We start from the raw sequence: 26,224 nt of genomic DNA, 5'->3' as shown, positions 1-26,224 counted from the left end.
ACACAGACACAGACACAGACACAAACACAGTCACAGTCACAGTCAGACAGACAGACAAACAAACACACATACACAATTTTAAATTGTTTTTAGGGTTGAAAACACCAGAGTCTAACCCACACACACTACAGAGCAGTATCACTAACCTAACAAGTCAAGACTATAAGCAAATTTCTTGAGTCAAAGAAAACAGTATTTAAGTAAAAACCCACATTACCTCCATCCATTTGCTACCCATGTAGGTCTTCTATTATGAAGAAGCCAGAATGAAAAATACTTAAACTTAACTTCAATTTACCAGTCACCCTTCTCATGTGTATAAATCCACCATCACTGACAGGAGTGATGGTGTACACCTTTAATCTCAGCACCCAGCAGTCAGAGACAGATGGATCTCTATCTCTGAGGTCAATAACAGCCTGCTCTATATATCAAGTTCCAGGACAGCTGGATCCATATAGTAATACCTTGTCTCAAAAAAGAAAACCAGGAAAAAAAAATTGCCGAGATGATCACATGGCCTGCTTTTATGTATTCACTCTTAAAATCATGTGCTTAATTCAATAACTATTCTCAGCCAAATGTACGGCTAAGCACTGTTCTAAGACAGGCATAGAGCCACTAAGATGCTGGGACACATATCTCTGCTCTCCAAATTATCATGGCAAAATCCAGTTGCCTCTCCCTAGAATGGTCAAAAAGTAAGACGCACTGGTTAAAGCATGTAAAGCAAGGAGCCAGCAAGATAGCAGTTCATGGCTCAACTGGTTAAGGTACTTGGTGCCAAACCTGACAACCTGAGGTTGATCATAGGTTCTACCTGCTGAAGGAGAGACAAGCTCATGTGCCATGGCATGCTCATACACTCACTCACAAAATACTAAAATTGTAATTAAAAACAAAAACCAGTAGAGCTTCACTGTGCCTCTTTCAACCCCTTCCTACCAGCCCTGCTTAGTTCTAACACAATACAATCATGCCAAACTTAAATCCCTACGGAAAAGTAAGCATACACTGAACTGGACTAAGTTCTAAGCTTCTCAAACAAATTGGTATAATGCAATTAAGTAAATATGTCATTCTTGCTGACCAAAGAAAATGAATCATATCGACAAAACAAAATTTTGTAATGTGAGAGGAACAACTGACTACCTTGGATCTCAGACTTGGGTGCTTTTTAGAAATGCCTGGAAACTATTTGTAGATTTCACTATGCAAGCTGTACTTTAAGTATTCAAATTTGAAAGTTACCAATGCAGGCAGGCTGGGACAAGGGGTCTACTTTCTCACTGCACTATAGGAGTATGCTAATGCTGCCTTCCAACAACATGAGACGAGATCTTCATAAATACATCTGCACTAACAACTGCTCTGACTTACTCAAGGTAAGAAATTTCTGAGCTAGCTTTCAAATTTAGGAGGAAAGGCATAAACCTGAACATATGGAGGGAAACAACACAAGCTTACAGACAGAAAACAAAAATAAAGTTTTAAAATTTGATCCCAAAATTTGTTAGATGCTGATGTCATGTAGCAGTCACGTCCTCAGTTCTAAATACCTGAAAAGTAAAGAGGCGGAGGGAAAACAACGACCTTCAGGCTGGCTTGTGAAGGGTTTTGTTTGTTTAATACATCTGAAAAGAATTCATCTACAAAGAATTGAGACACAAGGAAGCATTGGTTCAGCACTGACGAATCCACAAGATTAGGACTGGGGAAGGAGAAGATTACCTAAACAATTTTTAAAGATTGGAACCTGCAAACAAAATAATCTGATAAAATCTATTAACACTTATAACAAGTCGTGAGACTCTTGACATTTTTCTTGAATAAGAGAGCTTCAGTTCGTGGTTCAAGGGTTCCTCGTAGGCATGGAAGAAAAAAAGGGGATAGCCCTGACTGGTCCCCATGTTGGTTAAGTATGCTCCCCTCCCCACATGCTCACAGCTTCTTAATGAAGCTTCTTAATGGGCCTATAACCTCATCACCTGAAAGGAGATGGTAAGCATCAGTAACCATTGTCTTCTAGCACCATCCCTTAAGGAAGCCTATGTACCAGGTCTTCAGCTGAATCTTAGGAAAACTACAGTGAGTTAAAAATCTATACTAAGCATATAAGAAAATGACAGGGGCAAAAGAACTTCTTTTTTTAATTAGGAACTCAATCCATTTGGTGTATTTCAAAAGGTGCAATACTTTTTTTTCATTTATCAATGAAAGAATTAGAAATTATCCCCCCTCCCCAAATCAGCAAGTGGAAAACAAATACCCTTGAAAGTCACAGTCACATACAGAGTGCATCCTAGAAAGAGGGTAAGACAGCTTCCATCCACCTTCATGAGTTTCATCAAAGACTAGATCCACTCAAGGGTAGAGAGAAAAGGCAACTTTCAAGAAGGAGCATGTTATTAAACGAGGCATTTCTACACTCCTTCCTAAGAGCACCAGGTGGGGACACATTTGCTAAACTACGCCTGGGGAGTGGAATGTGGAAATAATCTATCCTCCTCCCTAACGGCTGTCCACTGGCTAACAAATTTTTTAAAAACAAGACTAAGAAACAACCCCACACACACCCTAAAAGGAGAGAAGGGCTGGGGGTAGGGAAACACAAGATGCCCCAGATTACTCTCCAAAATGGAACCAGGGAGCAGCTTTGACAATTTGAATTAGTCTGTTACAAAGTCATCACAAGCATGCCTTGCTTTAAAAAAAAAAAAAAGGAAAAAAGAAAAAATAGTGGGTGGGGATTTTGTTGTTGTTTTTTAAAACAAGAAAACAAAAACTAGCACTCATCACTTTTCAGACAATATACAATTATTCAAAATTAACTGTTACTGGAAGGGCAGGGGGCATACCAATGAGCCTTGTCTCACATGAATGCATGTAGGTAGGTGCAGGGCATCTGTCATTATTGCAGAAACGAATTTTAATTTTTAATCTTTAGTTTGATTTAAACATTGCTTTTAGTATGATGACAACACCAGCTGTGCAGAAAGGGCTCTGGAGAGGCGTTCATAGCAGCACACACCTGCGGCTCTTCTTCGGTTCTGGAGGCTCCAGGGCAGCCAATATTGCTTCATCAAACACATTCTTTAGGCCTTTCTGAAAAGGGGTAAGAAAGAAAAAAATGGGCAATCTGATTTTCAGTATAACAACAGAGCTGGAGTTCATGTTTACAACAGTCAAACCCCAAAGACAGTGGGCAAACAAAGAAACATTAATAACCCTACAACTTGACCTAACAATCTTGCCTCACCCAACTGTCTCGTCAGAGTACAGGAGAGATTCAGCAATGCTGGCATAGGAGCAGATACTTGTGAGTAGTTCTGAGATAAATTTTTGCAAATCTTATATAACCTACACATACACACACACACAAGAAGCAAACAAGCACGTGTCATTTGATCATTCGATGAGTTTTGTGATGTAATGCTAGAATAGTATATGAAGGGACAAGGAAAGCAGCTCTGCATTCAAATGGAGCAGCAGCATGTAAACAGAGAATACACTTTGGGCAGTGGCATCCATGTTATATGGAAGGCAGGGGTAGGCAGCACAAGGGTATGGCAGCTATAATATATACACTCTGAACTCCCTTTATCCCATTAATTAATTAGACAGAGCCAAGGAGATTCAAGGAAGCAGACAGAGGTGAGTACCTGATAGAAAGTGAAGTTAGAGCCAGTCAATATAATAGGAATAAAGCTTCACCAGGCATTTATACAAACAATTGTATATTTTTAATTTCAAAATGTAAAGATAACCACAATTGTATGTTTCCCTCACAACAATAAAATCAAAAGCAGGAAAATATAAAGGCAGTAGCTATACATTTCAATATCAGCAAACCTTAAGTTAATTGTTAAATGGATGCTAGGATTAGGAGATAATGTATAACAACAATGAACTCATAGCAGTAGCAGATACATGAATACCTTCCCCATCCCAGAATGACAAACACCACCTACAGCACAAACAGCCAAAGCAAGAGCAGCACAATGTTTCACTGCACACAGAAAAACCACAGGAGAATTCTCCCTTCCCCAATACACTCTACTAGCAAGTCAACCTTTTCATAGTTTGTCATGCAATTACAATTAACAATCAGTAATTACTGAGTAAAACGATGTTTAGCGACACTTTCTCCATCTAGAACTAACATCTAGAAGTGTTAAAACTCTTATTTTCTCCAAGACATCATTCTTAATGCCAGACCACATTCCTTTTTGCAGTAATAATTCAAAACAAAAGCTCTGAGCATCAGGCAACTCAAGCAGCAGAAAATTAAACAAGTCTAATGTGACAACTGATCACAAAAAATATTCTAAGATTTTTGCATTCATGATCAAAAATGAATACAGAGTTTGCGCTAATGTGTTGAGTAAGAAGACGCAGAGGCTTTCAAACAGACTGGTTTTATTCCTTTGTTTTAAATGATCTTTCTACAGTAGTGGGACAGGAAGCAGCAGCAAAGAGGGGGAGGAGAAAACAGTTTAGAATATACAGCACTTCCTTTTGGGTTGAGTTTCCGGAGGCTCGAGGGCAGCTAGGATAGCCTCATCAAACACATTCTTCAGACCTCTCTACAAGACAGAGGGGAGGAGAGAGAATAGCAGCCAGGTTAGAGGATTAGAGACTAGCAGATATAACAGCAGTCTGGGTTAAAAGAGCTGAATTCACAGAAGCAACATGCTCAAGGAAAGGAGACACTAGAATGTTCATTCGTAAGTGAGAGAATACTGAGAGGGTAGATAACTGGACAGAAATTTCACCTCAAAAAAAAAAAGTTAACTAAGCAAGAAAAAAAACTAATGAAAAATGCAGTATGTTAACGTCTAAAGAATCACATACTGAAATCTAGTATTACATTTTGGTATAAAATCTCAAAAAGGGGGAAAAAAACCTATGTAAACACAAGATAGATGGTGTTGGAAATGCGAGATTCCACCAACATTACTACTGCTACTGACGACATATTTTGGAAATAAACCTATTAGAATTCCAGGCTTTTGTGAATTCAGCCCCTGAATAACTGAAGGGCACAAACAGCAACTAACAGGCATGCTACATGTTTCTAGGTTCAATGACATATCTGGATGGGATGGGATTAATCGAGATTTAGCAAGTCAGTTTCCCAGCCACTCAGGATCCCTGTGCAACAGTAGCAGCAACTATAGGAGTTTATAAAGAATCTACCCCAGAAACAGCATGCACTTCACATACTCAGCAATGTTATTAGAGCAAGGAACCACCACCCAGGTCATAAGGAAACAAAGAATGGGGTCTCAGAATGAGAGTCAGCAAGCAATTCAATGCTTTCAGATGTCTGCATGGGTCCAGCGCATGTAGCATGGAATGAAAACAGAACATCCTCACATCTAAAGGGACTAGACTAAAAATACACTTACAGCTCTGCCAGAAACTCCAAGGATACTACAATTGGCAGCAGTGAACCACTCAAGTCCAGACAACTCACCTACTCTTGAGGTCACAGGTTTACCACCCAGAGCAGTTTCACATGTTATTTAGGTCAGTTTGATCTTAAGTAGAAAATGTATCAAAAGTTCCAGAACATAGATAGCCCCAGTGGTGTCATCCACTGGACTACTCCAGGCATTGTCCTCCTTATACCCTACAAACCCCCAGAGGAACCATATCCAAACATTCCATTTGATACAAAATAAATGAGAGCAATCAAAAAAATAGATTTAAAAGTTTTTTTCTTTTATATCCTTTTTCCCCAGTAGGAATATTGTATGAATACTAAAGTACCTCTGTAATCTGTCCATACATCTGTATGAACACTCACAGGCAAATAAGAAGAAATGAGAGGGTAGGAGGGAAATACTTTGCAAGGACTATAAACAGAGGAAGAGGACTGCAAGAAATAGGGTATATATCCCACTGAAGAAGGAACTAGCCAGGTGAGGTGATTTAATCCCAACACTCAGCAAGGAGACTCTTAGCTGGGCTATAGACTGAAAATTGTCTCAAAAAAAAATAATTTTTTTTGCTGGATTTTTTTTGTTGTTGTTGTTTGGTTTGGTTTGGTTTTTCAAGACAAGGTTTCTCTATGTAACAGCCCTGGCTGTTCTGGAACTAGTTCTGTAGACCAGGTTGGCCTCGAATTCACAGAGATCCGCTGCCTCTGTCTCCCAACTGCTGGGATTAAAGGTGTATGCCACCACTGCCCAGCTTCAAAAAAAATTTTTTTTAATAATTAAAGCAACAATCCTTTCTTGTGTATTTACTTTGGGAAAAGATCAGCAATTACCTTAGGAATCAAGGCTAATTTGGCTTTACTATTATCTTGTTACAATAAAACGTTCAGTTTTAGAGGAATCAACAAACAGAACCTGAAGCTTGAACTTCTACACATAACCACAAACTGCATTTTCTATCTTTTACCTCTTTGCCTTCTAACTTCAAAATCTGGAAAGAAAGATGTTCCTCCTGTGTGACTCCCCATGCTTCCAGTTCTAAGTAACTTGATAATCTGCTCATACTGTGGAAATCTTACATGAAGTATCCAACTGTCTAAAATAAGCTTCACCAGTGACCTAAAACTGGGTTCACATGGCCTACTTGCCTCTATTTCCCCAAAGAAGCCCATATCTAAAGAACAGACAGCATGTCTCAGATACATGCGGTCAGGTTCTACATACTTCCTCCCTACTACACGCATACCCCATACCTGCCTTCACCTCTCTATCCTGCCATATTTCTCAAGGGATAGTATTAGAATACTATTTGGTTATTGTCTCAGTCTGTGCTATGTGAAAAGGTTAAGTTCTTGTGAATTTTTAAATACTTGCTTCTACAATGAGATCAACTGCTAAACTGGGCTAGGGGATGTGAAACTAAGAAATTGTGCCTTAACTTATCCTACAGAAATCTGGGAAAGTACAAAAGCTTTCATACATAACCAAGCAAAAAACTAGAAGTTTAAATTATGCATTCGGTCCTACATACATTAAATCCCTCATAAAAATATAACTATGTATAATTATACATATATCACTGACATACATTGGATCAAGAACCTAACTCATGAAAAAATGAACAATAACTGAAAAAGTACGATGAGTATAATTGGATTTAACATATTAGTGACCTCTATTTTAATTAGGTATGTAGATCAGTGAGTCCAATGCTAATTATTTCCAACTTCTTTCCTTTGTTCCTAGAATCACAATCAAAACAATGTATGGCTAGTAACTATAAACTTAACAGAATCCAGACACACCTGGGAAAAGGCCTTTGAGAATGGTTGTGGAGGATGAACTTGATTACATTAACTGATACTGGCAGAACCTTCTTAAATATGGGTGGAACTATTTCCTAGGCAGAAGAGTTGGGACTAGATAAGAACAAAGCAAGTTGAGCACTAACTAGCACGTTCATTTGTTCTGTCTCTTGACTGGATGAGTATGAGCAGCCACTTAAGCTCCAGCACACTGGTTTCCACCATGATGGATTGTACTTTACACTGTGAGCCAGAAGAAATCTTTCTTCTGTATGCTGCTTTGGCTGTGGTATTTTGCTAGAGCAAGAGAAGGAACTAAGACACTGTGCTATAAAGCCCTGGAAGACTGAAGTCACAAGCATGTTAAACTCTCACTGCTCCCTGAACTCAGCTTCAAGAGCACTTCCAGTCACACCATTCAGAAATGTCAAGAGAAAAATTCCAAAAGGGAAATAATACCCTTAAAAACACAGGACTGGGGGCTGGAGAGATGGCTCAGTGGTTAAGAGCACTGGCTGCTCTTCCAGAGATCCTGAGACCAATTCCCAGCACCCACAAGGCAGCTCACTGCTATCTTTAACTGTAGTCCCATGGGATCAGATGCCTTTCTCTGGTGTGCAGATGTACATGCAGACAAAGCACCTGTACACATAAAATAGATAAATAAATCTTGGGGGGAAAAAAACACAGAACTGAAGATAATATATAATGTATGGTTGGGGACTATGGCAAAAGTAGCCCGCACAGTAGTCTCTTGTGACTCGATTATCAATTGTCTATCCCAGGTGAATTACCCTAGGAATTGTGTGATATCATTTGTCAGAACTAGCAAGAAAGGAAAATTTTAGTATCTAAAAACAAAAACAAACAAACAAAAAACGCAGCCAGGCGGTGGTGGCATACACCTTTAATCCCAGCACTCGGGAGGCAGAAGCAGGCAAATTTCTGTGAGTTCGAGGCCAGTCTGGTCTACAAGAGCGAGTTCCAGGACAGGCTCCAAAGCTAGAAGTCTGCACTCATCTGGACCCCACATCTGGAACTCACCCAAAGGTTTACTAACACCATCTTAACTATCCACATCATTTAGCAAAAGTACAACATGGAAGGGAAGTAATGCCAGACCTTTAAGAGACTAACAAGGCTCTCCATAAACACAGTCCTCTCACAAAACATCATACTGAAGTCAGGCCTATTCTTCCTGGACAGCTTTGAGCACTACTGATAACTGCTGTAAAGCCACCTCTGTAAAACCAGGTTTGGTGGTACAATTCTGTAACTCCAAGATTTAGGAGACTGAGGCAGGACTGTCACAAATTCCACACTAGCCTGGGCTACAAAACAAGTACAAAGTCAGTTTGGGCTACATAGCAAATCACTACCTCAAGAAAGGGGGGCAGAAGAGATGACTTGGTGGCTAATAGAGCTTACAACTCTCCCAGAGAACTGAAGTCATATTCCCAGCAGTTCACAATACCTGTAACTCCCGTAAGTACAAGCTGTAAAGGACTGAGGATGTGAAAGTTTAAGTAAGTGGTGAGGGTCTAAAAAAGTGATTTAAGGTGTGTAAGTGCAAATTGTAAAGGTTTGAGGAAGTGACTTAGGCTATGTGAAAAATGAGAGATGTTGCAGATGTCTTTCCCTTTCGATATACTATTGTTGTATAAAGACTTCAAAAATCTGGGGACTGGAAAGATGGCTCAGCAGTTAAAAGCACTGGCTGCTCTCTCAGAGGACCCAGGTTCAATTCCCAGCACATGGCAGCTCACAGCTGTCTGCTTTGAGGGGATATGATACCCTCATATATAAGAGAAGTTGAAAGTTTTGTTTTGCTTTTTTTTTTTTTTAAAAAAAAAAAAAAAAGGCTTCAGGCTGGGAGGAGGTGGTGCACGCCTTTAATCCTACCGAGGTCTTTAATCCCAGCGCTTGGGAAACAGAGGTAGGTGGATCTGTGAGTTAGAGGCCAGTCTGGTCTACAAGAGCTAGTTCCAAGACAGGTTCCAAAACTACACAGCGAAACCATCTCAGGAAAGAAAGAAACAAACAAACAAACAAAAAACCTTTAAAAATTTGAAATTTTAACATTACTCAGTAGAGTTCTGATAAGTTAGTGATCTAGACCTGGTAAACCACTGACTACTATTATAGTCGTAGGTTCATTTTTTTTCTTTTGTTTTCTAAATACAGACTTAAAAGTATTTCTCACTATGCTGAAAACATCTTTGGCTTACAGACATTTGTTAACTACTTTTTCTACAATGAGGACTTCAGTGCAGACTATAAACAGTGGTAATGCTAAACCTTCAATCTTTTTGTAAACTTTAAGAAAAAATTAATGTAAGCTTCAGGAAGTAAAGACTTGGATCCACCTATTAGAAGTAAAACAAACTCTAGATAAGTGCCCCTGCCTACTGCCTATGCCTGACGATGAGCTCTCTCCTTCCCCTGGTCTTCAGACCCCTTCCACCAACCACCCCTTGCCCCCAACTACTAGGACCATAGCCCTGAAGTTTCAAGTCTATACCCAAGATAAAGATTCTCCCCTAAGCTCCTTATCTTTACCTTCTATTCCTGTCCTGTATCTGTCCCTTTAGATTTCCAAACAACTGCAGAATGCAAAGCACTCCAAACATGTCAGCTTCAGGTGGTCCTTCAGAACCAGCAAGGCCTGGACTTGCTGAAAGCTAACGTAAACTAGATGCTTCTGACAGAATTTCTAACAGGCTTGAGCCCCTGCTTTGGACTACCATTCTAGACTACTCCAAAGCAGCCTATCTTCCCCACCCCCATCCTTAAACCAACTTTCTAGCCTTCTTGAGCCCTGACAACAAAATCCTAATTTCAGTTAAGAAGCAGATGCAAAAGAGATTACACTGCCATTTACCACAAACAAAAGGTGGTAACATCAGGTCCAAATTGTGACAGATCCCCTCTACCAAAGAAGCCATTTCCTTATCTCAGACAGAAGGGACAAATGGCTACCTCTGGTGCTCCTTAGCATATTAAACCTCATGCTGACCTCCAGGTTCCCTCAGTATCATAAGCACCTGCTATACATTTCAGAGTCTGTGGCTCTTCTCATCCAACTCCTTACCCTAAACTTCTCCAGCTCAGATGCTTCCTTCCCCTCAGCTTCTCATTCCCTTATAACTCTGCTTTTTTCTCTAGCCCTCTCTTGGTCATCTTTCTCTTCCTCTCTCATTCTACCCCCCCCCCTCTTCTCATGACCAAGTCCCGTCTGCTGGCCATGTTCAGCCTACCTACTGTTTTCTCTCTTCTGCTCTGGATCCATCCAGATGCCTGTTTACACTCTCCCTCATATCTACAAAAAAATCTCCCTCTTAGTTATGCTTTGAATGGTCATGTTGTCAGTTTACACACTCTGCAGAACTGCACTCACATATGCATTCACAGACTTTTTTTTTTTTTTGATTTTTCGAGACAGGGTTTCTCTGTAGTTTTTGGTGCCTGTCCTGGAACTAGCTCTTGTAGACCAGGCTGGCCTTGAACTCACAGGGATTCGCCTGCCTCTGCCTCCCAAGTGCTGGGATTAAAGGCGTGCGCCACCCCCCCCATCCCCCACCCCCCCCAGCTTCAGACTTTTTTTTTTTAGTTTTTAAGAGAAAAAGAATAAAGGGAAAAGAGCCTTTGTTATCCTAATGCTAAAAAAACAAACAAACAAAAAACTACACAGAGATAAAGGTTCCAGAGCCCTTACCTGTGTGAGAGCAGAGCATTCCACATACTTGACAGCCTTCAAATCCCGGGCCAGCTTTTCAGCAGTCTCTGGAGTGATAGGCTTCTGTTTGTTCTTGGCAAGTTTCTCAATAGTAGAGGGATCATCTCTGAGATCAATTTGGGTCCCAACAAGCAAGAAAGGAGTCTTTGGACAGTGGTGAGTTATCTCAGGCACCCACTAAAAAGAAGGTTTTAAAATGCTTTTGTTAATCCACAAGCCTCTTAAACTAACAGGGCAACAGAACACCTGTACAGATTTCAAGGGGAAAGAGTCTGACTGACCTTTTCTTTCACATTTTCAAATGAGGATGGAGAAACCACTGAAAAACATACTAGAAAAACGTCTGTTTGTGGATAACTCAGCGGTCGTAATCTGTCATAATCCTCTTGCCCTAAAGAAAAAGTTAGGAAAAGTTAGCAACTAAAATCTGATGGCCACATGGCATTAAAATCGCAGGTCAAGGACTAAGACTATAGCTCTTTAGAAAGTAATGAGTACCTAGCATGCATAAAGCCCTGGGTTGAACCCCCATAGCACATTAAAACTAGGCATGGTTGGCAAAGACTATAATCTCAGCATTAGGGAGACAGAGGTAGAAAGGCTGAATGACATGAGACCAGGTATCAAAAATAAAAAAAGTCAAAGACAGGTAATGGTGAAGCTAGCAAGATCACTCAGTAGGTAAGATGGTACCATGAGTTAGGCTCTGCCATGCCTAACAACCTGATTTCCATGCCCAGGAAACAGATGGCAAAAGGAGAGAACCAACTCCCCCAAAGTGACCCTCTTGACCTCCATACACACATGCTATGGTATGTGCTTTCATATAAATAAAGAAAAGGGAAATTTTTTAAATAAAATTTAAAAAGGAAAAAAAATGGAAATAGTGGAGCATACCCATAAACTCAGCACTCAGTAGGCAAAGGCAGAAGAACTACAAGTTTGAGACCAGCCTGATCTACAAAGCAAGATCCAAGCCAGCCAAAATGACATAGAAAAACACTTATTTCAAAAAGAAAGGGGAGGGGGAGGCAGCTCTGTCAACACTTCAAGAGTACAGTTCATAGCATACTGACCACTAGCAACAAAGCAAGTTATCTACTCAAAGGTATGGCTTAGTATTATATGCTGTTTGGACAATACTTTCTGAGCTAATTCTATTTACATATGTCAATAACTTATACAGCAAGAAAGTTGGCATATTATTTGCTTTTTAGTTTTTAGATTTTTGTTAGTAACTCAATAATAATGTAGTAACAATAGAGTACTGCTACACGTGTAGTTTTAAAAAAAATATCAAATCTACTTCTGATTATGTAACAGTCACAGTAAAACCGCCTAAGAGAATACTAATCTCTGTAAAGTTCTTACTGGAGACAGCCGCTATCCATAATAACTACCAAACTTGGTCCACATGCACATGTTAAAGCCAATATCTGAAACTGGAAAGGCCTCAGAAAAATGAACTGAACTAGGCAAGAATCAATGGATATGTAAAAATAATGAAATACTTAGGAATTAACCAGGAAGGTCAGAGATTCACAAAATAAAAAGAGGGATAAAAAACACTGTTGAAAGTAAAGAAGCCCCAAAGCCCCAAGAAATGGAAAGAGAGCTGGGTGGTGGTGGCTCACGCCTTTAATTCAGCACTCGGGAGGCAGAAGCAGGCAGATCGCTGTGAGTTTGAGGCCAGTCTGGTCTACAGAGCAGTTCCAGGATAATCACCAAAGCTACAGAGGGAAAAAAAAACGGAAAGACATTCTATGCTCATATGCTAGATGAGTTAATATTAAGATGTTGTCAATTCTACCCTACATATTCAATGCTAAAAGATCTCATTTTATATTTCAAAAAAAAAAAAATGGGGCTGGAGAGATACTCAGCAGTTAAGAGAACTTGTTCTTCCAGAGGACTTAGGTTCGATTTCTAGCAACCACAACCATCAACCTGTAACTCCAGTTCCAGGAATTCAATGCCAGCTTCTGACCTCTGGGGGCACTAAGCCACGCACAAGGTATACATATATTCATCCAGGCAAAATACCCACATATAAAATAAAATGAGTAATTCTAATGTTTAAAAACCTTACTAGAAGGCTACAGTAAGCAAATAAATGTGAGACTGCGTTAAAGACAAACAAATCAATGGCAAAGAAAAGCCAGAAATAAATATACAAAACAATTTTGAAGGATCCAATAGCAAATAAAAAGTGCTGGGGAAATTACGTATCCACGGGGGTGGGGGTGGGGGTGGGGGGGTGTTTAAAAAAATTAGGTTGGGCCCTTATCTAATATTACACAGAAAAATTAACTCAAAGTGGGTCAAAGACCTAAACCTGAAAACTCTCAGAAAACCTAGATCAGACCTTCATAGCGTCATGCCTGACAATGATTGGGGAAGAGGAAGGCATTAATACCAAAGTACAGGAACCAAAGGAAAAGTAGATAGATTCAACTTCATGAAAATGTAGTATTTTTATACACCAAAAGTCAGTATCAAAGAGCTGGAGAGAGCTCAGTGGTTAAGAGCACTGGCTGTATTTTCAGAGCACCCAGGTTCAATTCCTAGTACCCACATGGAGGTTCACAGCTATCAGTAACTTCAATTCCAAGGGTTTCTTTTGGGCTCCACAGAAATTAAATGCATGTGGTGCACAGACATACACACAAGCAAAACACCCATACACAGTAAAAAAAAAAAAAAAAATTAATTTTTTTTTTAAAAAGAGAGTGTGCAGCACCGACATGGCAGCTCACAACCATCTAGAACGGTAACTCCAGTTCTAGAGGATATATCACCCTCTTTTAGCCTCAACAGGCACTGAATGCATATGGCGCAGAGACACACATGCAGGCAAAACAACCGCACACAAAAAATAAAAATAAAAACTGGGGGGGGGGGGGGGGGGGGAGGAAATTACAGCAATCCAAAGAATGAGAGAAACAGTCTGCTGTGGTGTTATCTTTTTTGTACAAATAAACCTTCAGTTTTGCCTGAATATCAGAGAGCAAAACTGGCCACTAGCTAACCATAGAGGTCTGAAGGTATGTACAGACAAGACAGGAAGTGACATGGCTGGGCAGAGAAGTGATAAGGCAGGAGGAAACAGGAGTTCAGTCTGAGTAGGTAAGGTGGCTGAAGTTTTGCTCCTTCGTCTCTCTGATCTCTCAGCATTTTCCCTTCCCCTCTATCTGACTCCAGACTTATTATAAGACCTATTAGAACTCATGCTACAGCCTGCAATTCCTGACCTGAAAGAGAGACTAATATCTAGAGAACTCCTAATATTCAATCAAATTACAAACAAATTCAATTCATTTAAAAAAAAAAAAGGCAGAGGACTTACATTTTTCTAAAGAAAATATGGCTCTCATGCATTATTGGTAGGAACGTATTGACACAGCTTTTGAAAAAGAGGTTCCTAAAATAACTAAAACCAGAATTTTTACACTACCCAGCAATTCCATTTATAGGTATATACAGCTAAAAGAACTGAAAGTAGAGTTCTTATAAACCTATTTTCATATGAACATTACTGGCATTAGATAAAACAGACAGAAACAGTTCATAGCACCAATATTTAAAATAGCTTATAACTGGAGCCCAAACACATCAGCTCATATGTAGATAAACAATTATGCTATATTCAGAGTAAGATAGTGCTTAACAATAAAAACAAAGAACCAAGGCATGCATACATGCACGGATGGCTCTCACAAGTCAAACAAAGGATTCACAAAAAAATCCTAGAAGAGCAAAATAGTGGGAACCTAGAAGTCCATCTGTGACTGTCAAGGTCAAGAAAAAATTTTAAAAGCACAAGCAGAATTTTATGACACTAAAATTTAGATGGATGGATAGGTGGGTGGGTAGCTGGATAGATGAATAGATAGATGAATAGATGGACAGATGGGCAAATAGGTAAGTGGGTGGTTGGCTGGCTGATTGGCTGGTTGATTGGTTGGCTGGCTGGCTGGATGGATGGATGGATGGATACAAAGATATAGATGATGGGAAAATAGACACATATACAAGGTAAATATATTGATTATGATAGGTCAATAAAATTCACCAAACCTATCATTTACCAAAACAAATTTTATTGTTATACTCTTTTTATCTGAACATATGAATATCGGAAGTCAGGAGGTTGAGGCAAGGAGATTTTACATTCAAGACTAACCTGGACTACATGAAGATACTGTCTTAAAAAATAAAATAAAACACATTTTGAAGGACTGATTTAAAATGTTTACAACTGGCCAGATGTTGCAGCACATGCCTTTAATTCCAGCACTGGGATGCAGGTGGATTCTCTGTGATTTCAAGGCCAGTATGGTCTACAAAGTGAGTTCCAGGACAACCAGAGCTACACAGAGAAACCCTGTCTTGAAAAACCAAATAAATAGATGATTGATTGATAGACAGACAGACAGACAGATAGATAGACAGACAGACAGACAGACAGACAATAAAAATAAATATGAAGTTTACAACCTTAGTTATATTTAGGAAACTAAGATTACTAATTTCAGAGTCTTACATATTCAGCCTCGCTTTGAATTTGCTATATATGACCTTGAGCTTCTGATCCTCCTGTTTCTATTCAGAAAAAGCTGTGATTACAGTCATAAAAAATTTACGTGGTAAAGCTGGGGATTGAACCCAGGCCTCACGCATGTACAGAAATATGCTACCAACTAAGCTACACCTCTAGTCCCCAACTGTGAGATCTGAACAAGGGGGTAAAATGAAATCATCAGCAGACATGTTTTCTGACCTCATTCCCTTAGTCTCTCTCCAGCCTTCAAACCCACTGGAGTTCACCTAATGAGGCTCAGACTATATTGCATCTTCTACCATACCATCCACCCAGGGCATTCCACACTCACTACTATTAGCCATTCAGGATCAACCATCTTTGTGTGTGTGTTTTGTTGAGACAGGGTCTCTCTACAGCCCTTGCTATCCTGAAACTCACTACATAGATTAGACTGGCTCAAACTCAAGAGATTCAACTACCTCTGCCTCCTAAATCCTGGGATTATAGGTGTATGCCACCATGCCAGCAACCATCATTATAACCCTAACCCTAATAACAAAACATTAGTGAATTACTAATATACTAATTTCATGGTGCCCAAAAGACATGCAGTAGCAACTGTTACAGTTACAGATCAAAATATTGTGAGACATTAAGTTTTCACCTGCAGTATCAAAAAGTCCAAGAGTATATGGCTCTCCACCAATCATAACTGTAACTGCATAGTTGTCGAAAACCTAAAATTAAAACAAAGAAATACAACACTGTTAGTGAGATAGTACAATTCCTAGTCACTTATTTCCTTCCCAAGAAGGAAATTCATCTTCCCTTAGTTTGAATCTTTTTATGTAACCAATCTCAACTATGTCCTTGAATGAGCTGAATGGTTCTTGGGGGAAAAAAAATTGGAAAACTGTGTCGTGGAATGAAAAACACAAAATCGTAAGTGGTATTACAGAAACCAGGTATCTGACTACAGAGGACCTTTCCATCCATCTTCAAGAGGGTTGGGCAGGAAAAGAAAGGTGATATTCACTGTTTCTGACAACTAGTGGTATTGAGAAGCTTTTGAATAAAACACTTGGCTAAATGAAAATAAATCAGCTTTTAAAAAAAAGGAAAAGAAGGGGTTGGAGAAATGGCTTAGAGGTTAAGAGCACTGGCTGCTCTTCCAGAGGTCTGGGATTCAATTCCCAGCAACCACATGGTGGCTCACAATCATCTCTAATGGGATCTGATGCCTTCTTCTAACATAAAGGCATACATACAGATAGAGCACTCAGACATAAAATAAATAAATGATGAGGAAAAAAAGACAGGTAAAGGAAAAAACAAAAAATATGGTAGAACATGCCATAATTCCAACACTTAGGAGGTAGAGGCCAAGGTCACTCTGACCTACTTAGGAAGTTTGAGGCTACTCTGGGATGTCTCAAAATAAATAAGACTATCTCAAAAATAAATAATAAAAATTTTCAATACTCCCATTCAAGTCTAAAAAATTTAAGACAGTGCTTTGCTTCCACAATGTTCAATCTGATTTCTAAAAAAACTATTTATTAACAGACAGCTCCTTTTAATTCAGAACTGAAACTGGGCTGGAGAGATGACGCAGTGGTTAAGAATTTGTACTGTTCTTTCAGAAGACTGAGTTCAGCTCCCAATACCTACATGAGGAGGCTCACAACCACCTGTAACTGCAGCTCCAGGGGAATCTAATACCTCTGGCCTCTGTGGGCACCTGCAGGCATGTGAACATCATCCACACACTATTAAAAATTAAATAATTAATTAAAGAGAGAGAAAAAAACCAGAAACGTGCCAGGTGCATCTATCCAGATTAGCCACTTTGGAGTACAGGCAGAATGGTCACTTAAAACCAGCATAAGAACATAGTGAAACCTTGCCTCAGAAAAAAAGAAAGAAAGAAATTCAGAATCAGGAAGCACTGAACAGAGGCAGCAAGCAGACCTCTGTGAGTTTAAGGCCAGTCTGGTCTACACAGCAAGTTCCAGGAAAGCTACACAATTGAGAGCCAGGCCTCAGGAGGAAAAAAAAGTATCAGAAACGCTTGATTACCAAGTCTCATCTGCAAGTTGGATCTGAATTTTCTCTCGCATGGGAGAAAAGGTGATATGTAAATTTCTTCAACTCAGTCCACAGATGGGCATAAATATGCACTGTATACCAAATCTGTTTCCATGCCGACATAAACACCATAGATACATAATTAACCTAGGCAGGCCCGTTTCAAAACTTATGCCACTGCTATTCTTTCCCCGATGATGCACAAACATATAGAACACCCAGAAGCTCACAGCAAATAGTCATGAAAGTCTTGGAAATCACGTTTACAAGTAAAAACTCAGGCACAGATTTCCCAATGGCTGTCTCACCTTCAGACAAGATCTACAAGAAGCCCCCTGTAAGTTCAAAATATCTTCTGATTAATGGGCCAACTCAAAAATGTAGTTTTATTACCAAATTGCTTTTTTTTTGAGACAGAGTTTCTTTGTGTGACCCTGGCTGTCTTGAAACTAGTTCTGTAGACCAGGCTGGCCTCAAACTCACAAAGATCCTCCTGCCTGCCTCTGCCTCGAATACTGGGATTAAAGGCATGTGTCACCACCACCCAGCTATCAAATTACAATCTTTAAATTCTCACCCCCCTCAAAGAAACCTCATCTTTTTTCTTAATGTGGCTTTAGTCTAAGTCCTGCACCGCTGTGCCATCACAGAAGCTAACATCAACATGCTAACCTGATAACCCTATTGATGTTTCTGAAGATTAACCTAAGATTCCAGACTCTTTTTGATTAATTCTAAAAGACACTAGTCAAGTCAGGTGCAGTGGCTGGGAATTGAATCTGAGTCCTCCAGCCAGTACTCTTAACTGTGGAGTCATCTCTTGACCCTCCGCTGTTTAATTTTAAAGTGTAAGTAATTACCTATGAGAAGCCAAAAACTTGGGCTGGTATAATGACCAAGATGGTGAGGGCACCTGCTGCCAAATATGACAACCTGAGTTCAATCCCAGAACTCATATGTACTAAAGAGACTCCTTCAAGTTGTCCTCAGCCTTCCATACATGTGCCAAGGCAGTATGTACATACAGACATACACCCCACAAAGTAAATAAAGGTAATGAAATTGAATGTGTTTTTAAAGGGCAAAGATAGACAAAAATATTTCAGGGCAGGTAGGCAAAATTTTTTCAATGGACATCCTTTTTACTATCAGAAAGCCTTTATACTTACAGTTGGTACATATTCCGATGGAAATTTGTTTGTTGTATAGGATATCAGGAGACATGTTTTACCAACAGCACCATCACCAACAACAACACACTTAATTGTCTGCATTGCGGAAATAGTTTTGTATCCACTTTTAATATTTCAAATTAGATGTTGACCTAAAAAGAAATTAAAGACAATTATTCTATTGATTTCTATTTATATACATATCTTTCTCTCTCAACTAGTAACAAATTCAACCACTCAGAGAAGAGAACTAGCATTACTGATATGGCTAAAAACCTCTAAAAAGAAAAATGGCAATTGCTCAGTGCAGCAGTTACAAGGGTCCATTCGCTAAATTTCTGGACCTGATTGTAAGTCCAAAGTAGATCAGTATATTTCTTTTTTTTAATTACCGTTTTTTAAGAACAAAAGAGAGGAGATATGAGAAGGAGCCCCAAGTGGTATATGAACTTTGTGAAAGCTTGCTGTAGAATGAACACACATGCACTGTATGCAAGATCAACTGCAACACAAAGAACACTGTAAACAATGGTTCATTACCCAGTCTCAGGGCTGCAGCAACTCAGAACATAACAAGCAGCACAACCCTTGTCCACCACCCCCAGTATATGTGAGAAGGAACTGGATAATGAACAGATGATCTCTGGTCTCAACAGCTATGGTAGCACCAGTTAGCCTAGCTATTACTCACAGCTTGAAAAGTTTCAACCTATATTTTAAAATGAAAATATCAGCTCTTCTAACTATAAAGATTTATTTCAAAATATAATTACATGAGCTGGGGAGATAGCTCAGATGTCACAGCACTTTCCCAGACAAGCCTGACAACCTGAGCTCAGATCTCCAGAACCACATAAAAGTCAGGTGCAGTAGTAAAAGTGCCAGTAATCCCAGAGTGCCCCACAAGGAGGTGGGAAGCAGAAGCTCGCAGCCTAGATAGTACACTAAGCAGTGAACAAGAGAAACCCTGACTCATACATAATACAAGGTAGAAGGCAAGGACTGCTACGCAAAGTTGTCCTCAGACCTCCAATAGCACACTACAGCACATGCAGACACACAACTACAAATGCACTGAGAATTTACTGTAAAAGGGGGGGGGGAGATTTGCAAATGGTTAAGGCATTAAAATTTTGCTGGGCAGTGGTGGCACACACCTTTAATCCCAGCACTTGGAAGACAGAAGCAAGTTCACAGAGTTCAAGACCAGCCTGGTCTACAAAGCTCATTCTAAGACAGCCAGGACTACATAGAGAAACCCTGTCTCAAAAAACAAAAACAAAAAAAAAAAATTGTTGTATTTAACTCTGAAATACACTCAAAAAAGTTTTTTAAACTACATGTATGAGTGTTTTGTTCATCTGTATGCCTGTGCACCTACCATGTGTGCTCCAGGCAGCCAGGAAAGTCAGAAGAGACAGTTGTGAGCTAGAATGGAAGCCAGATCCTTTGCAAGAACAAGAGTTCTTAGCTACTGAGCCATCTCTTCAGCACTCCCTGAATTTTGACATCTGCAAAATTAAGATATGAAATCTTTGTGTGTGTGTGTGTATAAGTACACAGGCACTGTGTGCAAAAGTGTGAAGGCCACAGACAGTCTCGGGTGTCATTCTGCAGCTGCCATCTTGCATGTTTTTTTGAAACAGGGTTCTCATTGGCCTGGTGTTCACCAAGTAGAAAAGATAAACTGAGCAAGCATCAAGTATCAACTTTTTAATGTGGGTTCTGGAGACTGAACTCAAGTTCTCATGTAGTACAGGAGAATTGTCTGTATTCTGTCAATCATATTTTAATAAAATGCTGATTGGCCAGGCAGGCAGTATAGGCGGGAAAGCCAGACAGGAAGTAGGGGTGGAGCAAAGAGACTGGGAGTATTCTGGGAAGCAGGAAGCCCCCTCCTCACTCCTGCCCAGATCACCGAAGAGGCAACATGTGAGCTGCCATGCTGAGAAAGGTACTGAGCTGTGTGGCTAACATAGATAATGATAATGGATTAATATAAGTTACAAGGACTAATAAGAAGCCTGACCTAATGGGCCAATCAGTTTATAACCTAATGTAGACTCTGTTATTTTCTTTGGGCTTGCCGGCTGTGGGGTACTGGGCGGGAACAGATACCCCAACAAGCCGGCCCTCATGCTACATCTGGCGCCCAGGCCAATCAAGGGACCCGCCCGCCCACCCATCCGTCATGCTACACTCATGTTTGTACTTTACCAACTGAGTAATCTCCCTCAGTCACAAAGGAACAAATGCTCCCAAGAGCTTTGAGAAAAATAAATAAATAAACCATCTGCATAATCCCTGAGGGGGAGGGGGAGCACAATTTCTTGATGGTTAGAGCTGCCATTTTATTCAACATGAAAATATAGTCTTTGATTTGGCCAAAGAGGACACTTGCCACCAAGCCTGATGACCTGAGTTCAATCCACAGGACCCACATGGTAGAAGAAAACTGACTTTCACAAGTTGTCATCTAATGACCACATGCATACTATGCATGGCACATATAGGCCTATCATAAATCAATGTGAAGATACAGAGAGATTCCACCACTGAGTCAAATATAAAAAATATAAACCCAGGTCGGGCCATGGTGGTGCATGCCTTTAATCCCAGCACTCGGGAGGCAGAGGCAAGCGGATCTTTGTGAGTTCGAGGCCAGCCTGGTCTACAAGAACTAGTTCGAAGGCAGGCTCCAAAGCTACAGAGAAACCCTGTCTCGAAAAACAAACAAACAAATATATATATATATATATACACATACCCAAAGATAGGATGTTAGAGCTATATATTTCTAAAACTAGTTTCCTTCACAACATTTAATCACAATTTATAAATGCTCGATAATACCTCTGTATAGGTGCCTACAGCACTTCCCACACCACTGTACTTTAAACACTGGTATGCTATAAACTGATGAATAAATACAAAACTCACGGAATATAAAATTACATTGCTAGTCACAGGAGATATAAACTCACCCATTACATAGAAACTACGAGCTGGACATGGTGGCAACAACTATAATCTCAGCACTTGAGAAGCAGAAGTAGGAAAATCTTGAATTTGAGGCCAACCTGGGCTACACAATAAATTCCAGACCAGCCAGAGATACATAGGCAAGAATGTCTCAAAAGATAAGAGGCTTGGTCAATAAAATGCTTGCCTTGTTAGCACTAGGGCCTGAGTTTGTTTCCCAGAACACACCTAACACAAACAAAGGTTGGGGCCTGCAAGATGGCTCAACAGGTCAAGACAACTGCCACCAATTCTAATGACCTGAATTCAACACTGGGAACACACATAGAAGCAAAGAACCAACTCCCAAGTTCTCCTCTGACCTCCACACATGGTATGACACTCAATGAAATCTCAAAGACAGACAGACAGACAGACAGACAGACAGACACACACACACACACACATTGAATGAATGAATGAATGAATGAATGAACGAACAAATGAAAAAACTTTTTAAGCTGAGCACCTTTGTGCATCATGTACACACTTGTAATTCCGGAGCTAAGGAAGTAGAAAAAGGCTGATTACTGAAGCTTACTAACTAGCTAGCTATATTTGGTGAGTTTCAGACATGTGTACTCAAAACACAAAACCATGGTGACCACCAAATCCATAGTCAAATGAGAAGAGGTGAATAGCCTTGGAACCCTTTTGCAGCTAGTGCTGGAGATAAGGGCAGTTTTGAGAAATGGGTTAGTATTCTGTCAAAGTTACCACATTAACTGACATGGTGTGAGAAAAAAAAAAAAGATTATTACATTCACACAAACCCAAAATACTATTAAAGTTGTTTTCATTTTAAAAGCACTTGACCCTAAAGTACTCCATTTTATCTAGGATATAAGAAAGAGGAGACTACAGGAAACCAGAAAAGAATTACTCAATTTTACAGGTCTTCCTTGCCAATTCAACAGAATGATTAGCCTGCCTACCAGATTAGATAGAACACATAAAAGGAAGACATTCCCCCTTTTCCTTCTCTCTTCCCTTCCTCTCTCCCCTGTCTAATCTCTTACCTTGTAGACTACAGTTTACATAACCTTAGCATAAATTGTAGTAGATTATCTATATACAGCTTTAAAAAATTACATCACTTAAATTAGGCATGGTTGTGCACACCTTTAATCCCAGCACTCGGGAGGGAAACAGAGGCAGGTGAATCTGAGTTCAAGACCAGCTTGGTCTACAAAGTGAGCTCCAGGACAGACAAAGTACAAGAGAAAAACCCTGTCTTGAAAAACAAAACAAAACAACAACAACAAAAAAAACAGATGGAAAGAGGGGTGGAAGACACCTGACATCGATCTTTGGCCTCATATATGTACACATTAACAAACACAAAAACTTCTCATACTACAAAACAGCACACATTTACATGCATGCATATTGTCCTGTTTGGTTCTACATCACACAACACATGGGCTGAAGCAAATATTCTAAAAACACAATACTAGTTAGGAATTCCTCCCCCCCAAAATTCTGATGCCAGGAGGTAGTGATGACCACCTTTAATTCCAGCATTTGGGAGGCAGAGACAGAGATCTCTGAGTCAGAGGCTACCCTGGTCTACAGTGAGTTCCAGGACAGCCAAGCTGTTATACAGTGAAACCCTATCTTGAAAAAAAATAAAAATAAAAAGTGTGACAGAATCTCATGTATCCTCAGCTAGCCCAGAATTTTGTACATGCAAGGCAACTGAACATCCTCGGTTTCCAAAAAATTTCTTCTATACCTCAACCATAGCTACTTTTTCCCCAAACAAGAAAAACATTCAAATGTTTTTGAATGTTGGAATAAATATTTCAACTTGTATTAATTCTCCAAATATTACTCAAAAGAACCAAGAAAAATGAGAAAGTCAGACATGAAGGTCTTCTAGTAAACTAATTTCAGCCCACCATTTTATAGGTAAGAAAAGTATGCACTGAGTGAGGTAGCTCACACCTACAGTCCCAACACCTGGAACAAATTCCAGGTAAGTCTGTCTGTATAACCCTGAGGCAACATGAAGAGAAAGAAGAAAGCAGAGGAGTCTGACTTGAAAGATCTCCCTCAAAACCAGAAAGCTAGTATACACATGTATGTATCACAGCATTCTTTTCTAACTCTAAACTTTACACAAATGGTGGTACAAGTCTGTCATCACAGCAAACAAATCATGAGTTCCATGCCAACCTGGGCTATATAATGAAAACTTACCTGTGAGCGTACATTCATGCATATATATGTCACACAGAGCTGTTTTAAACTTTAGCTTTCAGAACCACCAGTAACAAGAATTATACTTCAAAAGTCAACTTAAAAAGGCGGGCATAGTAGCAAATGCCTGTAACCCTAGCACTGAGAAAACAATCGCAACTGTATCAGAATTTCAAGGCCATCCTAACCACATAGCTGAGGCCAGTCTGTGCTACATGAAATGGGGGTAGAAGGGGTGGGGACTTGCTCAAATAAATAAGGAAAGGGGATTGAGGTATAGCTTAGTAATAGACAACATACTTCACGCAAAGCCTTGATTTCAATCCCCAGCACTTTTTTTCAAGTCAATTGTTAAATGTTTAAATAAGCTATTTCAAAATAATTTGAAAAAATATACAATAATATATGAAGATACCATAAAACATTTTATTAGGAGAATGGAGGTTAAAATTCTCCCTCTATAATTTTTTTCACTCATTCAACAAACTTTGAGAATCTGATATGTGCCAAACTTTGTACTATATAAAGCCATCTCTAATATGTGGAACAAAGTTCATGCCCCCTAGAGACAACAAGCCTATTGGGCACAAATAATATGCATTTATCAACTCCATATATTCTTCCTTCCAGACATCACTGATAACTGATGTCTTTCTAGACAATTTTTTTAGAAAAATCAGCAGGAACTCAGAAGAACACTGACCTAATTTGCATAGTCTCAGGTTCAATCCACACTAAGCAAAAGGGGGAAAGGAGGCAACAATTCTACTCTCTTAGGAAGACTTGGGCCTGGTTTACTGATGGTTCTGCACACTCAGAAGTGAACAGTTGCAACCCTTTCTGGAGGAAATCCTCACATTGGGCAGAACTTCCAGCAATATACATGGTCATACATTTTGTTTGGAATGAAAAATGGCCAGGTGTGTGATTATTCATTGGCTAAAGACAATAAATTGGCTGGCTGGTCAGAGACTGGAAAGAGAATGATTGGAAAATTGATGAGAAAATATCTAGGGAAGATACAGACAGATTTCTCCAGATGAGCAAAGAATATGAAGATACTTGTGTCCCCATATAAATGTTCATCGAAAAGTGACTTCAGGAGAGAATAAATAGTAGACAGAATGACCCATTCTCTGGACAGTCTTTCTCTAACCAGCCCTGTCATTGCCCCATGGTCCCTTAAACAAAGAAGCCATGGTGACAAAGATGAGGGTTATATATGGGCTTGACAACATAGACTTCCACTCACCAAGACAGACCTGCCTATAGCTGCTGCTGAGTGCCTACACTGCCTACAGCAGAGACCAACACTAAGCCCCAGATATGGCATTATTCCCCAGCTGACCAACATCAATTATCCCAGCAAAACAAAAGTTTTTCTTTAGGGGTTCTACTATCTTGATAACCACAGATGATTCTTCAGCCCCAGCTAACCAGAACCATTGCAGGTCTCTCAAACTTCTGGGTCTTTCAAACATCCCTCTGAAATTTCACAGGCCAGGCCTCCATTGTCTGCACTGCTCTTAACATTCTTATCTTCAAAGCTTCTACAGAACAGCTCAACACTGTTCTGAACAAGCTCTGAACACTTAATGGCTTTTCCAGCCCAACCTCCAAGCTTTTAATCTGATTATAGCTCTAGAGGCAACAATTGGTAGGCCCTAAAGGACATCAGTATTGTCTTGCCTGGCATCTCCTTTGTAGAAAGTCACTGCTGATTTAGCAGACAATGACAGGTTAATTTCCCCAGTCAAAGGTGAAAAAGGCAATATTTTAGGGGGTGGAGTGTGAGTACATCTTCTGATGAAGGTGGAAAGACTATTTCCTCAGCTGAGATAAACCCTTAAGAATCTGAGAATTTAAAGTTCTCAATCTCAATAGGGTCCTCACACACTTCTCCATCTCAAACTACAGAATCTCACCATGTGACTTGAATTTTCACTGTAATTCAGCTAGTCTTACAATAAGGGTTTGGGTTTCATTTTCCACAACTTGGGCTCTGCTGGAGAGAAGATTCTCTTCCAGGGCATACTTAAAAACCTTTAAACTATGCACATCTGGAGCCCATCACTGAGTACATTGTTGTCCTTCACCTTATTGAGATGCTAGAAGTTAACTTTTGTTTGCCAACGAAGGAATTGCCTTGCAAGCAAGAGCACACAAAGAGCGAGAGCTTCTTCCATGTTCTATATAAACTACACTAGAAGTTG

At 39.8% G+C, this 26,224-nt stretch overlaps 1 protein-coding gene across 2 annotated transcripts in view; it reads right to left on the bottom strand.

Annotated features, from left to right (window-relative positions):
• Window positions 1-1,605: 1,605 nt before the first annotated feature.
• Cdc42 (cell division cycle 42) overlaps window positions 1,606-26,224 on the bottom strand; it is a 38,891-nt gene continuing 14,272 nt past the window's right edge. Inside the window, exons 2-6 of one of the 2 annotated variants that reach the window (XM_048443283.3) lie at window positions 18,786-18,940; window positions 16,193-16,265; window positions 11,267-11,376; window positions 10,965-11,162; window positions 1,606-3,105 (exon numbers count right to left, since the gene is read on the bottom strand). In XM_048443283.3, coding sequence (XP_048299240.1) covers window positions 3,016-3,105; window positions 10,965-11,162; window positions 11,267-11,376; window positions 16,193-16,265; window positions 18,786-18,890 — 576 coding nt within the window. In that variant the 5' untranslated portion in view covers window positions 18,891-18,940 and the 3' untranslated portion in view covers window positions 1,606-3,015. Of the gene's footprint in view, window positions 3,106-4,402; window positions 4,587-10,964; window positions 11,163-11,266; window positions 11,377-16,192; window positions 16,266-18,785; window positions 18,941-26,224 lie in introns of those variants that run through there. The other variant, XM_048443285.3, reaches the window with a different exon arrangement.

This window comes from Myodes glareolus, chromosome 6, assembly GCF_982192425.1.
Source record: "Myodes glareolus chromosome 6, mMyoGla1.1, whole genome shotgun sequence".
NCBI classification, from domain to species: domain Eukaryota; kingdom Metazoa; phylum Chordata; class Mammalia; order Rodentia; family Cricetidae; genus Myodes; species Myodes glareolus.
This window is presented reverse-complemented; position numbering and strand designations above follow the sequence as displayed.